This window comes from Dermacentor andersoni, chromosome 1, assembly GCF_023375885.2.
Source record: "Dermacentor andersoni chromosome 1, qqDerAnde1_hic_scaffold, whole genome shotgun sequence".
In the NCBI taxonomy this organism is placed as follows: Eukaryota; Metazoa; Arthropoda; class Arachnida; order Ixodida; family Ixodidae; genus Dermacentor; species Dermacentor andersoni.
The window spans coordinates 233,425,228-233,439,916 of NC_092814.1; the positions used below are offsets into that span (position 1 = coordinate 233,425,228).

The 14,689-nt window shown below is 47.4% G+C and overlaps 1 protein-coding gene across 1 annotated transcript; it reads left to right on the forward strand.

Moving 5' to 3' along the window:
• The first annotated feature begins 3,878 nt into the window (after nt 1–3,878).
• Nucleotides 3,879–11,473, forward strand: LOC129380951 (uncharacterized). Its single transcript, XM_055063262.1, has 2 exons — nt 3,879–5,834; nt 10,778–11,473. Exons 1-2 carry the CDS (start codon nt 3,942–3,944, stop codon nt 11,198–11,200), a joined length of 2,316 nt encoding a protein of 771 aa, XP_054919237.1. The 5' UTR covers nt 3,879–3,941; the 3' UTR covers nt 11,201–11,473.
• The last annotated feature ends 3,216 nt before the right edge of the window (nt 11,474–14,689 follow it).

Here is a 14,689-nt window from a genome sequence, read left to right on the forward strand (position 1 = left end):
GTTTTCGATCACCAAGTTCCCCTGCTGAATTGGACGAGACTCGGAGTCGGTGATGCGCTGTAGCAGATCTCGCCTTAGGTTGTCGTACGGCTCCGTGGGTGGAGGAGCTCGCAGAATGTCACGTACCAGATGTTCGAAGGGTTGAACGCAATCGCGACGTAGTTAAATTTGGCCGTTTGCGATGTAGCTCGGTAGCGGTAAAACTGGGTCTCGATATGGATGAACTACAGAGTCCAAAGGCCAGAATTCGGGATGCTTGAGCGTGGCGACTGAAGACGTTGCGCCTTCGTCGTGGGCCGGATCCATGGCGTCAGGGCGGTTGCGATGCGTGTTTATTAAGCTAGTGGCTAATAGTACAATCAACCACACAATTTTACAGAACACGAGATCTGAGAAAGTTGAATATCTGCGCAGCCTCACAACGCGGCCTAGTATTCGCATTTACAGCCTCTACTAGTATATGTGAACAACATTGTGTTGTTCGGTTTTACTGACTGCTGTCAGTAAAACCGAACAAAAATTAAACGTTTGCGGAGATCCCGTGGTCCGTAAACTTTTGTGGTTGACTGTGCGTCGCACTTCACCTCTTCTGTGGCTCGTGCCCACTAAGGGGGTATGCCAAGAACCGGGCGTAGGTGAGGAGGTAGCTCAAGAAAATTGTTACTTGAAAAGGAGAAACGCAATGTAAAAGAAAAAGAACAAACAAAAGGTGATATTGGCATAACTAGACTAGTATGGAAAGTTCGCATACAAGAGCCCCCGAACTATCTACGTCGTCGTCAGCGACCTGACAGCAGACTGCCCACTACAAGACCATTGACTACCGATTGACCCAAGTTGGCGGGAAAGAGGTTAGGTACAGACTTATTTCAGGGGTGGGGGCCCAACCCAAGGTAACTTATCTATGCAAATGAGAGGGGCGGAGGTACCTGTACTATAGTACAAATGTGAATAATGTCCGCCATTCGCCATAAAGACCCATAAACCCGCAAAAGAGAATTGAAATAAGGTGTATCTTACAGGCACGCCTGCGAGATACACCTCTCCTTTACTTGGCGAGCAAGGAACAACATCAAATGGACTCGCGCATGAAAGAAACGCAAGAAGGACACTGCCAAGAACAAGTAAACAAGCGAAAGTGTAAAATACAGATTTCTACTAGCGTTTTTTGAATTAGCTCTGGAAGAATTATAGAGAAATATATATTTGCCTAACAATCACAGTTCTTTTGGATCCTTCATTTATTGCTTAGCAATATAAGTGCCAAAACTGACTCGTGCCCTTATTTGGGAAGTTGCGTAACGATGCGTGGTCATCAGTTCCCAACAAGCCCGTAAAGCGCAGGACGCTGCTGTTCTAGACGTACTGCGTCCACCGCGGAAGGTTAGAAAAACAACCACATTAGTGCAGCAGAGAAGTGGCTACGTCAGGCGGCTCGACTGATAACTGTAGGAGCGTCATTCAAAACATACGGAATTATTCCCCACTTGCGGCGGCGTTTTCTCTACTTCCCTTTTAAATAAAAAGACGTTGATCCATAAATATTTTCACAAACCACGGTTAAATTTGTTAATTTTCGCTTTTACTTCCTGTTTGGCTGTTGCCTTGGCTATCTCCCTTAGTAGATCGCTTAATTTCTCAACTCCTTCTGACTCTTGTTTGCAGTCGCCAATTTTGCACGAAAAGTGCTGTGCAATTAGGGAAAAGCCAGACGAGGTAACGGGTGACCGTCATATTGCTTATGGGTTTAACGGTTATTGCAGGGTCTGATGAAGGACGCTGTTTCGCATTATTTTGTTTTCCACCTTATCTAACCCATATCGCGGGTATATGGTTCCGAGGATCTGCCAGTGTCGCGGCGAGCCGTCACTCGAGGATATAATGAACCAGACGGAAAAGTTAAACGCAACTGGCGTTTTCTCCGGTCGCAACTCGTTCCACGAGCATACAGACCAGGTGACTACGAACCGAATTCCTTTCCTAGAACGCTATAACGTAAAGCTATTCCAAACTTTTCTATTCCAATTCTGCAAAGCCCTCCATGACTGGCCAAAAAATTTTCGGGCCACCCCCACACTCACGCGACGTCATGAAAACCGCGATATGATGCGTGCAGACTGATTACGTCTGGTTAGTCCGAACGAAATAAAAATAATTATTTCTCATTCGACGCCTTTTTCGCCATAATACTCTGCCATTGGTCAAACGTTTTCGGGCTGTGCCTACTTCGCCTGTCTGTCACACGACGTCACAAAACTGTGAAAACTCATAGCGTCAAAGTGACGGGCATGCGTAAAACACGCATTAATATGCCAAAGAAAACTGACTTTTTTTTTCTGAATAGCCGGAGGCTGCGCCGTTCCGAAAGGAAAGAAGATGGCTGCCCACCGATTGCTCTGGCTCCATATAGCTATACTGGGAGCGGCCGCGGATCATGTATATGCCTATAATAAACATTTTTCGTGGCACTATAACGTTATAACGTTATACTGCCATATAGGGCGGACGTTATAACTATAACGTCCGCCCTCCTGGGTATGTGCCTGGGCCAGGTATTCTTGAAAAGGAGTGTTCAAATATACTGCGGGTAGCAATTCAGCTTTATGAGAAAAAATGGCTCATTTTGTTCACTTCACTTCCTCCTCCACACTCGGCTTCTGCTGTTTACTTGACTCGTTCACTTCTCCGTACCTCAACGTTCCTTGGTCAATGTAAGCAATGGTCCCATTTGGTTCACTTTTTTTCTCCACAGTCGGATGCTTCGGTTGCCGACTCCTCTGTTGCCGAATTCTTCACGTCTTGCCTTATGTTCTGTTTGTTTAGAAAAGTTGGCGGAATGTGGCAAAGAAAGCTTCGCTTTAAGTTGAAAGTGTACTCAGGAAGCATCAGTCGCTATCATGTTTACTATGGGACAGATAGTATTGCGAAATAGTGTTAAAATGTGTTGGAGGCTTTAATTTAGCGTTATAAGAAAAATGTCAAAGTGAATACCGAATCCAACGCATTTCTTTGCATGACTACTTCAGGTAAGCTGAAATGTCAAGTGGTTGACAAAGAAGAGGAAGTTCTCGACAATATGTCGCCGCCCTGGCGTCTGTCGAGCCCGGGAGCCCGAGATTTGACGTGAGCATAACAGCGCAGCCAGGGGCCACTGCTCCGCCATGTCGCCTGGCGGTATTGGCCTGGCGCTTTTCTCGGCGATGGTCCCATCCGTCTGGGCCAACACTACCGAGCCAGACTACAACCTGAGCACTGTGGCCACCAGCGGTGGCAGCAGCGAAAACATCGAAACGTACAGTGTTGAAGAGGAAAGCTCCTCCCCTTTTATGACCGACATCGGTACCGGTATCCTCGCAAGGCTCGCACATCCTCCATACGACTCTTCATTGCTTGAAGAAGCCGTCGCTACTCCTACGTACGACGCCGTTAAGGAGAACATCTCCTACAATGACCAAAGCGTCGGTAGCTTCCTCACCTTCCTCTGGGCTGCCATGGTGTTCTTCTGCATCATCACTATTGTGAACACGTTGCAGCGCTGCGCGGTTTGCTGCACGGGCGAGTACAAGCACCGAGTGACGTCCAGCTACATGGCCGTCTTTGTGTTTCTTTTCGTCGTGCTCTTAATTCTGTTCCTGCTTATGACGGTGTTGCTAGTGTCACTCGTGAGTACACGCGACAGCATGGTCGACAGCGTAAAGGAGAAAGTGCCCGCCGTGTTGGCGTCCACCTTCCAAGGTCTTCGCGGATTCGTCAACTTGACCGTGGCCCAGATCGCACAAAACAGGAGGACCGCGCGCATGCCTCAAATGGGGAACATCTTAGGAGACGGGTTCGACACTGCCTTCAAGTCCTTCATCGCAAGTAGCGCAATGGCCGATGTCAGGATTCCGTTGCATCATGTGAGTCAGGAATGCACAAGTAACTTACGATACCTCGGTCGCATGGCAAACACAGGTGGATATAGCCGGCTGGAAGCCAAGCTCAGAGCAATGAGAGATCAGTGCGCTCATCTCCGTCACTATCAGGAACAGCTTTTTGAGGACGTCTCTCATGCGGTGGCCACTGCTACACGTAAGGATCGCCAAAAAGTTTTTGAAGTCCTTAGTGACTACGCTTCTATGATGGATGAGAGCGATTGCAACGTGGTGCCATCGCATAACAGCATCAACCAACTCGAAAAAGAAGTTAATGCATTTGAAGACAGCAAAGGTGCGTTCAAATCCCTAGCAGATTACGTTGAATCTGATCTTTTCTGGATTATCATCTTGCATGTTTTGAGCTTATGTCTTCTCGTCGTAGGACTTCTGATGGGTATCTGCACACACGACAGAAACATTGAACCACATGAGCGGAGTGGCTTATCCCACCTTATCGGCTGCGAGCTCACCTTAACAGCCTACGCTTTTACCCTCTTCGTTATAGTAGGCATAATGAAGTCGATGTTCATGACTATAGAAAGCACTTTGGGGTATACCTACTTCTGCGAGCCCTACCTCAGTAAAAACTATGTCATCTTGGATGATGCCTTGGAAAGGTTGTGGCCAGCTAGCAACCGTAGTCATTTGTTGTCCCGAATCATGCCTTCTGAAGTCATGGAAAACTGCCAAAATGAATCAATTTCCGTTCTCGACTTGGGTCCGAAACCAAGCCATGGAAGAACTTCTCACCGACGAGGTGTGTTTCTCCCACGGTTAAACTTGAAGATAGTATTGCAAGAATTGTCTTCCCAGCCTGAGCATGAGAGAGCTAAAGATTCATTTTCGCACACTGCAGACGTATTCATCAACGCTATACCGTCTTTTCAGAACGCTTTGTCAGTTGAAGCAAAATTCCTCAACGGGAATCGAGCGAACGCCACGATTTTCCTGAACAAGAGGTCTGATTTTCGGAATAAAGACAGTGACCCAATGATAAACAAGACTGTTATCAAGAAAGTCCTGCTCCCTATGATTCCTTCGTACTACAACCGTTTTGTAACTGACCTTGTGAACATTGCTATGCAACCGACGGGAAACACAGTAGCCGGGCGCTGCTCTCTCCTACGTGCTCTCCTTAAGTCTTTCATGGACGTCGTCTGCTACACCTACGTCCTCGAATTTGTTGGCTACTGGGCATCACTACTTCTGGCAGTCTTCCTCGCCATGCTGGTCATTCCGTTCTGCTTTATGTTGGCCAAGTATTTTTTCTGCACTCAGCGACTCATCCATGTACTCCGAAGACCGAGAAAGTCTAGAAAGGGAATGGCTGCGCACTCTCTGTCTGAATCACTAGAACGTGAGCAGACCCCCGAGCAATACGGTCAGGTGCACCCGCTCACCAGGCTTCTGCAGATGTACGCAGGCAGTGAGTTGCCACCTGGCACATCGCGCAGGATCGTTGCCATGTCAACAAAGAACACGTCGATCTTGCCCACTTTGGGGCCACCTATCCATCAGATGGCCTCCTTCTCGTCCCGGGTGACACAAACACCAAAGCGCCTCCATGCTGTACACTCTTCTACAAGCATCATCGCCACTGGAGGTGGTGTGCCCGTGGTAGCCGGAATTCCTGTCGCGAGCGTAGGCGCGGTTGTGGCTGCGCAGCCGGCGGCGCCCTCAATGATTCACGGTCACTCAGTCGCGGCACCTGTAGGCCACGTGGCTTCCTCCTCGGTGCACCGGACAAACTCGCTTACGCTTGTCCAGCCACACTACCACAGTCGTCTTTGCACGAACGTGGCGTCGTCGTCTCATCAGTCTCTGGTACCACCGGTCCAGGCACCGCTGATGTACGGGGCTCCAGTTCCTATGGCCTTGCCTCAGTCGCAACCTTCCTTTGCGGTGAAACCGATGCCTGTGAGTTGTTGCTCCTTGTGCATATGACGGAGCCGAAGATGCACGGGAGTGAAAAGGCGCTTGGGGCAGATGTTTAGACAGGATACAGATTTCTTTTGCCCAGGGCGGAGGCTGCTAACTTCTTTTTTTTTTATTGTTGTTATCGTGTTTATCTATAACGCTACCATTTCCTTCGTTGAAAGTTTAGAGCTGGTTAATACAGCGATATATTTATTTACCGCGCATATCTTACTTTGGCGGAAACGTATAGAAAACTTGCGAACACACTCGCTAGTCTATTACAACCGTAACAACATATTCGTTAAATTGCGTTCATTTACCTAATCTTGTTTATTATAGACTTTAGTTCTGTTCACGTGCCGTTAGCTGCCAACGTTTTCGTTATAGCAGTTTAGCGCTTGTTGGCTGAAATCTTGATACACAAAGCGGGCGCAGCTCCTTCAGGCTGAATGTACACAATAACATGTAGCTGTAATAACCTAGTTAAGAAGTGCAAATAACTGGAGACATATATTTTCCATTTTAAACAATAATTTCTACTTACATTGTATTTTTATCGGAACTTTTCAAGATTATCAAGAGAAAACAAGAGGCAATATTCAGTTCAGGCAGCATAAAAATGGTTTTGTCGCGTCGGCGACTGCATCTGTATTAACTGGAGTGGTTTTATTGCTCAGATTGTATAGCTTCTCTTGATAAGGCGCCAAAATCCTGAGAACTTGACTCGCTGCCCGCTAATGGGTCGGTATTCACGATTTCAGAGGACAGGAATATGTTCAGTATAAAGGAAAAGGGGCGGGGAGGGCAACACTTAAGAAAGACGCAAAAAATTTCGGATTATCTGGCACCTTCTCGGGGAGCTGGAGAGGGGACGTGTAAGGGGGGGGTGTATGTCAATGGTTTGGTGTGCAGCTATCTTCTAGAGGGAGACTGACATTGCCTATTCCGAGTATTGTTTCAAACAAGGCTTGGTCTAGGTTAGCGATACTATGGAGAAGTATATTCTTTACCTGACATCGGCCCTGCACCTTGTGAACTACTCAGCAAAATATCTCACATCCACTAAGAGCAACGTTTATGCGATTTCTAGCACCACATACAGAGATATAGAAAGTACGAGTGTTCATTGTTTTATTTGCAGAGTTGAACGTACCGAAGCATAGCACTGAGGCTATGAGAGACGCCGTGTAGCTGGAGGGCTCAGGATTAATTTTCACCACCTTGAGGGTGGTGAAAATTCATTCCACCGCACGGCTGCCGCAGCCAGGAAAAAAAAAGGACGAGTGTAAACAATACGCAGTAGGCATAGTACGGGTCTGCTTCTCTTTGCTCATTCCGAGGAGAGGTCGGGAGTTGATCTTATCGCAGTCCTAAACGTAATCATTGATTTACATTGTTCCATAATAGAAGCGACGGTTGTACGATCATTCGGGCACTTTGCAATTAAACACGGAAGCTATTTAGACAGTTCTCTTTCCTGTCGTGTGGGATTTCCGCATTGAATGTTACCAGATAGGTATGTTTCCAGGAGTGCAAAAGTAAACATTTCATGAGATCAAAGTGGTGGACGTTTGCAACGCACAGAGCTCGTTTCCAGACAGTAATTATATTCAATTTCATTTACTTGCCGTGCTTCAGGCTGATAAAAATATCGACAGTATATGGCACAGAATTAATGCAGAGTGCAGCTGACATTTCAGTCCGCCGTCAGTGCAGCGTTCGCGGTCAGCAAACACTCGCCGCGGAGTCTCAGTGTTATGGCGTTCTGCTGTTGAGCACGAGGTTGCGAGTTCGATTACCCGCGACGACGACTGCATTTTAGTGGGGGCGGAGTTGAAGAAAAACGCCCGTGCGCTTAAATTGTGTATAGTACCAGGGGTGATCGAAATTAACCCGTAGCCACCCTCACTACGGCGTCCTTCATAATCCACTGTGCAGTTTCGGAACCTTAAACTCCGTAATTTCATTTTTGACAGCGAGAGTGAGGACGCCAGGAAGAAGCTGCTAGTGTTTGTCACTGCCATTCAAGTCAATGCGACTTGATCCTATCGATGTTCTTTGCGGAATTCGCAATATCAGAAAATATCTTGTATACCAGGGACCGGATTCACGCAGCCATGTTCACAAATGGCGCGTCGTACGTCGTCTCGTGCATATATACACGAGAGGAGGGTATCACGCGCAGGTGCGATGCTAAAACTTCACTTCCATCTTTCACGACACATCTAAGCAAACAAGAAGCTGTTATGCCATGAGGTTACTTTGATTTCCGTGTGCTGACAGTGCCTCCAGAAAAATGAAAAGCTCAATACTTTTCTTTAGACGATCAATGTGGCTCAAAAGCAAATGTAGTTGTATATCGCGGTGGTAAAAATGCGCTTGAATTACCATAATATATATATATATATATTCACGCTTCAAGCGCTTATTTTGCAGCCGCAACATCTACATCTGCATTTGCGTTCTTGTCCTCAATCTTTTGTCTTATCGCGCACTGATAAACTGGCCCATGTAGTCCGCAAAGCGCGGTTTGGAGGGATATTCACAGTTAATTATTACACCTCATTATTATCGATCTGGCGTTTTGAGTACTACTTACAAGCATGTAGTGAATAACACTGGAGACATTGTCTCTTCGTCCGACCCCATTCTTAATAGGTACTTTTCCATCTTTCTTGTGAACGAAAGAAAGAAAAAGCACGCAGCCGCAATGTCAACAAACAGCAAGCGGAGCGCTGTGTGCGAGCACCGAGGCGGGCTTTTTCCTACGAGGGAGCGCTTTTAGCAAGGCGCAGCGGTGTCGCCTAGCCGAGGTTATCTATCTAGTCTATAAACTAGACCATCATCCTTCGATATCGAGAACCAATCCCAAGAAGACCGCTGAGATCACGCCTGAGCTTTTCTGCCGAGTTGAGATAAAGCGTAGCGAAAGTGCACCATTCACTTCCCTTGTAGGCAGCAAGCGGGTTAGAAACCTCCACCCGTTTGGCCTGAAGCGGGACAGATGCCGCAATGTGAGGCGATGACACAATTTCCGTTGCATCTGGTTGTCTGCAGCAAACCTCGATAAAAACTGCTTCATCCGTAAAAAATTGGCAGTGGCTTAGTTCGGCTACGCCAGGATATACGCAGCGAAGGCTAAGGTTAACCGAGGCATGGTTAGCCTTGGTTAATCTTGATTGCAAGTTCAGGTTAGTCTGGTTGTCTAGCTATGTTGCGGCGTTTAGCCAGTCGTTCGGCGCGCTGTTAGTCTGTTTCCTGGACGATTCCTTTCCTCTTCATCTCGTCCCGATGTCGATTCCAGGCCTCCTCCTGCTTATCAGAATTGTCGCCGTCCATACTGCAGCCTCAACTGTGGCTGCGGCGCACGCGAGCTCTCCTTTTCGATCCCCCGACATGTTATCAGGCATCGACAATAGTCGCTGGACAAAAGACGACGAAGCGCGGGCGAAGGGAAATGCATCACGATGATGCTCGTGACCACTGTGTTTGCTGGTGCGTAAAAGACAACGTGGACGTTCTTGGGCGATTTAACTCAGTTTCTATATAAGCCCTATTTTCGCGCGGAAAAAGGCTGAATGAATCTTGCGGGGAATATACTCTCCCAAAGGAGACTGGCTGACAGAGTGGCGCTTAAAAAAGTCACTAATATGATCTTCGCGCAAATAAGTGTAAGCAGAGTAAAGTGTCAAATCACAAAGAAGGTCGCATAACACTTATACACGACATGTCATACACTATCATATGTCATACTTGCTCCTGCGTCGCACTGTGACGGCAGGGGCAATAGGCGTATGTAAATATTCGATGGGGTGGTCGTCATCGCGCGTGCTAGCTGCTGAGCCTGGATTGCATTTCGCTTTTGGCGCATGGGCACTGTCGGGCTTTGAAACACTGACGCTTTCGCGCATCACAGCGCCAAACTGACGGATCAACCTAGTGCCAAGTGCTCCTGTATGACTGTCCTACCGCCTTCGACCTGCGCTGGGGTGTTGTGGTTGCACTATAGTTTCGTGTTGCTATCTATTGACGGCTGCATGTCTCAGATTAAATATGGAGGATTGTATGATAATTTTCGCGGACCATTCATAGCAGCGACGGACATCAAAATTTGCGCGTAAATGCACAATACAATGAAGAAAAGTTCACTTAAGTTTTTAAATAATGACATTAGCGGACACGTTATAGATACAGAATTGAACTCAGTCAGTATTGAAAGCATTGCCTAACCTTTTACCCCTCCCTCCGAGGGGAAGCAGAGAAGTATATGATATTCAGTATATTTATTGAATTTCTTCTTTTCTTTAAGTTTGCATGTCCAAAGCACTGCTTTTGTGGGATACATATACACGCTTTATGAACTATGATTTACCTTTAGGCGCAGCACACAAGTAGCAACGAACTCGGGAGAGCAGAGATTGACAAGCAGGACAGTATTTAGAGGTTAACAGTGACTTTTGCAGTGACTTTGATGTTACCAATTTTGCCTGCTGTAGGAACATGACTGAATAATCTTGCCCGAAGCAAATATCCCTCTGGGTCGTTTCACCATCAGAAGATTTCCAAGAATCTCTTTGAATACCGAAGAGCGAAACTTTTTCCGCGAACAACATATTTCGTCAATTTTGACGCAACTTTCATAAAATCGTTGAACAACCCTAATTCGTAACCTTGACGGAAAATTAGGGAATTGGCAGGTATGAACACGTCCACGAAATGCACTGCGGTTCCAGTTATCATATATCCTTACTGAATTTTTATGTACACTGTGAGAACTCAAGTCAGCCGCTGCTGAGCAAAAATTACTTTGTCTCGTATCGCCCATATGTATTAATTTGAGACATTCCTCGCATGAACACGCGGTATTTGTGCCGGCACTGAGACAGGCTGGCATGAATAAATGTAACTATGACTGTCATGGTTTGGCCTGCTCGCTCTCGCAGGCGGTCTGCGTTCCGGTACAAGCGAGCGTTCCCGTCCAAACGGCCATACCTGTTCAGGCAAGCGTGCCCTCCACCAGGCTGTTGACGCGCACTACAGCCGTATCAAGCGGTAGTCAGCTGAACTTGGTTGCGCCGCCAGCTGCCAGCATGATGGCAGTTGCCCGGCCGTCGACCGTGGTCTACCGCCAGGCCTACCCGGCTACTTATGCTTTACCGTCGCGGGTCTCGGTGGCGCCATCGCTGGCGTTGGCACCCGTGTACGCGCCACGCCGCCGAACCGTGTCTGTGCACAGCGTTTCCTCGTCCAGTAGCAGCGGTAGCCTCCGGGCAGTGCGGGGACCCGGAAGGACCGTCGCGTTCGCCAGACCCCGGAGGACGCTCTCCGCGCACTCGATGACGACCCACACGCACCGTCGCCTGTAGCACAGTTGGGCCTCTACACTGTCAGCAGTGGTGTTCGCCGGACGCAGCCGCTGTCGTGCGTGCGTGCCGGCGGCCTTACGCCGTCGTTCCCCATCAAACCAGCGGTAATCAAAGGAGCCATTCCTGGAACGGACCTTGCGTCATAAGAAGTGGTGCCGCCACGTGTTGCCTGCGCTGTGACGCAGTCGCGGTGGCCAGCATTGTTGCCACTGTCGCTTTTCAGACAGTTGTCCCTCTTCTAGGTCGGAGCTAAGGTCACCGTGCGGCAATAAAATTGCCAGAAGCCACGCTCACGCTGGTCGCTTTGGTATAACCGCGTTTTCACGTCCAACGCAATGGTTTGAATTCCGGCAACTCGGGTGGAATCCTCGATACGACGGCACATTCCGACTGCTCAGCACATTAGTGAATCAGGAGCTCCTTCCATTTTCATTGCTTCTTCACTCTGTAGCTGTTCAATCTAACCGTCTCGTGGCCGAGTGTTACAAAGCGTAGACGATGTTCGCAAAGCTATGCCTTTAGCGTGGCATTATAACGGTAACGTACTGTATGGACCATCAGCTCTGTTTAGCGAATGGGCAATTCGTTGGTTTCTGACAATGTTTTAGCGTGCTTAAACAGAGCCCACACTTTTATGAAACATAACACACTTCAACCCGTATTGTAAACTGGGTAAGGTATTTTTAAGATTATATTCAGCCCATTCCAATATTTTTAATTAGTTTACGTATTGAATAATCATTACGCAGTTTACGACCTCGCTTCTTTAATGCATCAGTATGCTACCAGGATTTTGCATCACTTTTCCCTCGGTTTCACTTCTTATACATGTACGTTATTATTATTATTATTATTATTATTATTATTATTATTATTATTATTATTATTATTATTTTTATTGGTTGGAGAACTCGCTGCTGTGTGGTCGTGATGGCATGCCGCTCACTATGTTTAAGGGGTACGAGGAATACGGTCTCCATATCAATACGAATTTTCATGTTTGATAATGCTACAAAAGCAAGCACATTTATGAACATGAGCAAGACTGCGCGATTTGTTACCGTGTTTAAATCTGGGGATAAAATCACTGCAGTTAACTATAGATCCGTCTCCGTTAACTATAGATCCGTCTCGTTTTATATATATATATATATGCGCGACTATCTTCTCCACTATCTTCGCGAAAGACTGTTTTTAACCGGGACGAGACGTCCCGCTACTACCCACTTGGTAATTTTATGTCATCTGCCTCCGAAGAAGTGCATAGCACTGGCGACCTAGGCATGGCATGCTTCGACCTCAGGAAGGCTTTCGCCGTCGTATGCCATGATTTGCTTGTTCACAAGACATCACAGCTCGATTTACCTCACTCTCCATCCCGGCACTATTGGTAATACTTGCGTAATAGGCATTGCTATGCTAGCATCAGTGAGCACTCTACTCTATGAGGCCACAGGTTGTCGCCAAGGGTCTTGTGCTAACGGTTCTCTTCTCAGTCTTTGTGAAATATGTTACGTCACCAATACTCGTCTTTTTTGTTGTACGCTCATGCACAAGATGAAAGTGTTCAAAGCCGTGAAAAATGCACGTGACTGTGCCGTTCTTCAGGATGACATTGCCTCTGTCCTAAACTTGTCATAAACGTGTCAAAAACATAGGTCTGATGCGCGAAAACCGGCCGTGTTTTTTTACCGTAATGTGGCATTAATCATCGTGATATCGTTGGCCAGACGTCTCACACCGTGCATACGCCAGATTTGGTGTTTACATTTCGACATAATTGGTGAACGGCGCAATGCATTTCTAACCAAACCATTGCATAAGAATAACGTTGGGACCCCTGTGGTACATAAACATTGCATGTGATTGTCCGTTGCACAGGATGAAAATAAACAATTTTGCTCATTACATTTAGCTGCATGGCATTTGATTAACAGCTTCACACATATGCCAACATGTACGTTGGATATGAGTAATTTCTTGATCAATCATAATCGATATAGAAAGCGTACAACTTGAAGGATGTCCAACCGAACCAGGGGTGCTATAACGTAAAACTATTCCAAACTTTTCTATTTCAATTCTGCAATCAGCCCTCCGCGATTGGTCAAAAATTTTTTTGGACCACCCCCACTTCACCTGTCTGTCACGGGACGTCACGAAAACCGCGATAGCTCCCCATCTGATACGACGTGTACACACTGATTATGCATGATTTGACTGAGCAAACAAAAAATAGTTACTTATGATTCGACGCCTTTTCGCCATTAGCCCTCGGCTATTGGTCAAAAGTTTTCGGGCTGCACCCACTTCACCTGTCTGTCACGCGACGTCACAAAACCGCAAAAGCTTAACGCGTCAAAGTGACGCGTACGCGTTAAAGATGCATTAATATGCCGAACAAAACTGAATTTTCTTCTGAATAGCCGCAGGCTGCCTCGTTCCGAAAGGAATAATAGATGGCTGCCGCCGATCACGCAGGCACTGGCTACTCGCACCTGCCGGAGAGCATGGATTTATTTGCGTATAATAAAACTTTTTGCGTGGCCGTGTAACGTTTTCGAGCACTTTTGTCACGTTTACGACCTCGCTCTGCCAACTCTTCTTTGCTGAAGATCCGTTTTAGCGTCATTCTTAAGTTTCCGGTTGCATGCCGCCACGATTTTCGACCAGCCACCGCAAGCTAAGTAAGGGAAAGCGGACCAATCGCAGACGCTGGCACCACCCTCTTCATCCGGTTATCCATCTTCAGTGCAGTGGCTCGGCCCCATCGAATCCCTCTCCACTTGAGTGTGCTCCTCGCCTCTTGTCAGCCAATTAGATAAGACAAGCCGCTGAGTGTAGGCAATGTCATTCGTTTTTCAAGTAAACAAAAGTGACTTCCTATGAACGAGGAGGGCGTTTGATCGGTCTGTTCAGACAACCCTGCGGGTGACCGCCCGATGCTTGCGTCAGCGCTTACTCGAATTTGACGTCAGGAGAATGGAATAAAAACATATTGGAATAGTTTTACGTTATAGGGCCCGTTAACGGCCAGCTGCAGTGCAAGTTTGCCACCCACTTACGACTATAGGCGGCAACATCCCGGCGCTGTTAAGAACGGCGAGCTGCAGTGCAAGATTGCCACCCACCTACGACTATGACGGCAACATACCGGGAGCGTCGCCGCCAACTTCTAGCCACAGCGTGACTAAATCGACTTTGTGACGGAATGAGTTCGGCGGGCCAACTATCGTTCCCAAACTCCCCAACGCGCTACCCGGAACGGCTCCGAGTTCTACGGGGCCCCTCTGACGTCGGTTCCGGACCTTCGAACGTGTGTGCTTTTGTGCGTGTAGACCGTCCTGCGGAGAGGCGGCTAGTTTGCGATCACCAAACGAACGTTCGCGTCGCCTTGTATCGCGGGAGGACCGAGTGTTTAAAAACTGCTGTTGTGCGGATGCTGGACACACTTTTCTTAAGCAGTCATGTTGGATTGACATTCTCTCT

Excerpts from the sequence above, each read along its gene's own strand:
- LOC129380951 (XM_055063262.1), top strand. The coding sequence starts at position 3,942 with ATGGCAAACACAGGTGGATATAGCCGGCTGGAAGCCAAGCTCAGAGCA. Across the intron at positions 5,835-10,777 it reads TTGCGGTGAAACCGATGCCT|GCGGTCTGCGTTCCGGTACA; the intron begins GTGAGTTGTTGC and ends TCGCTCTCGCAG.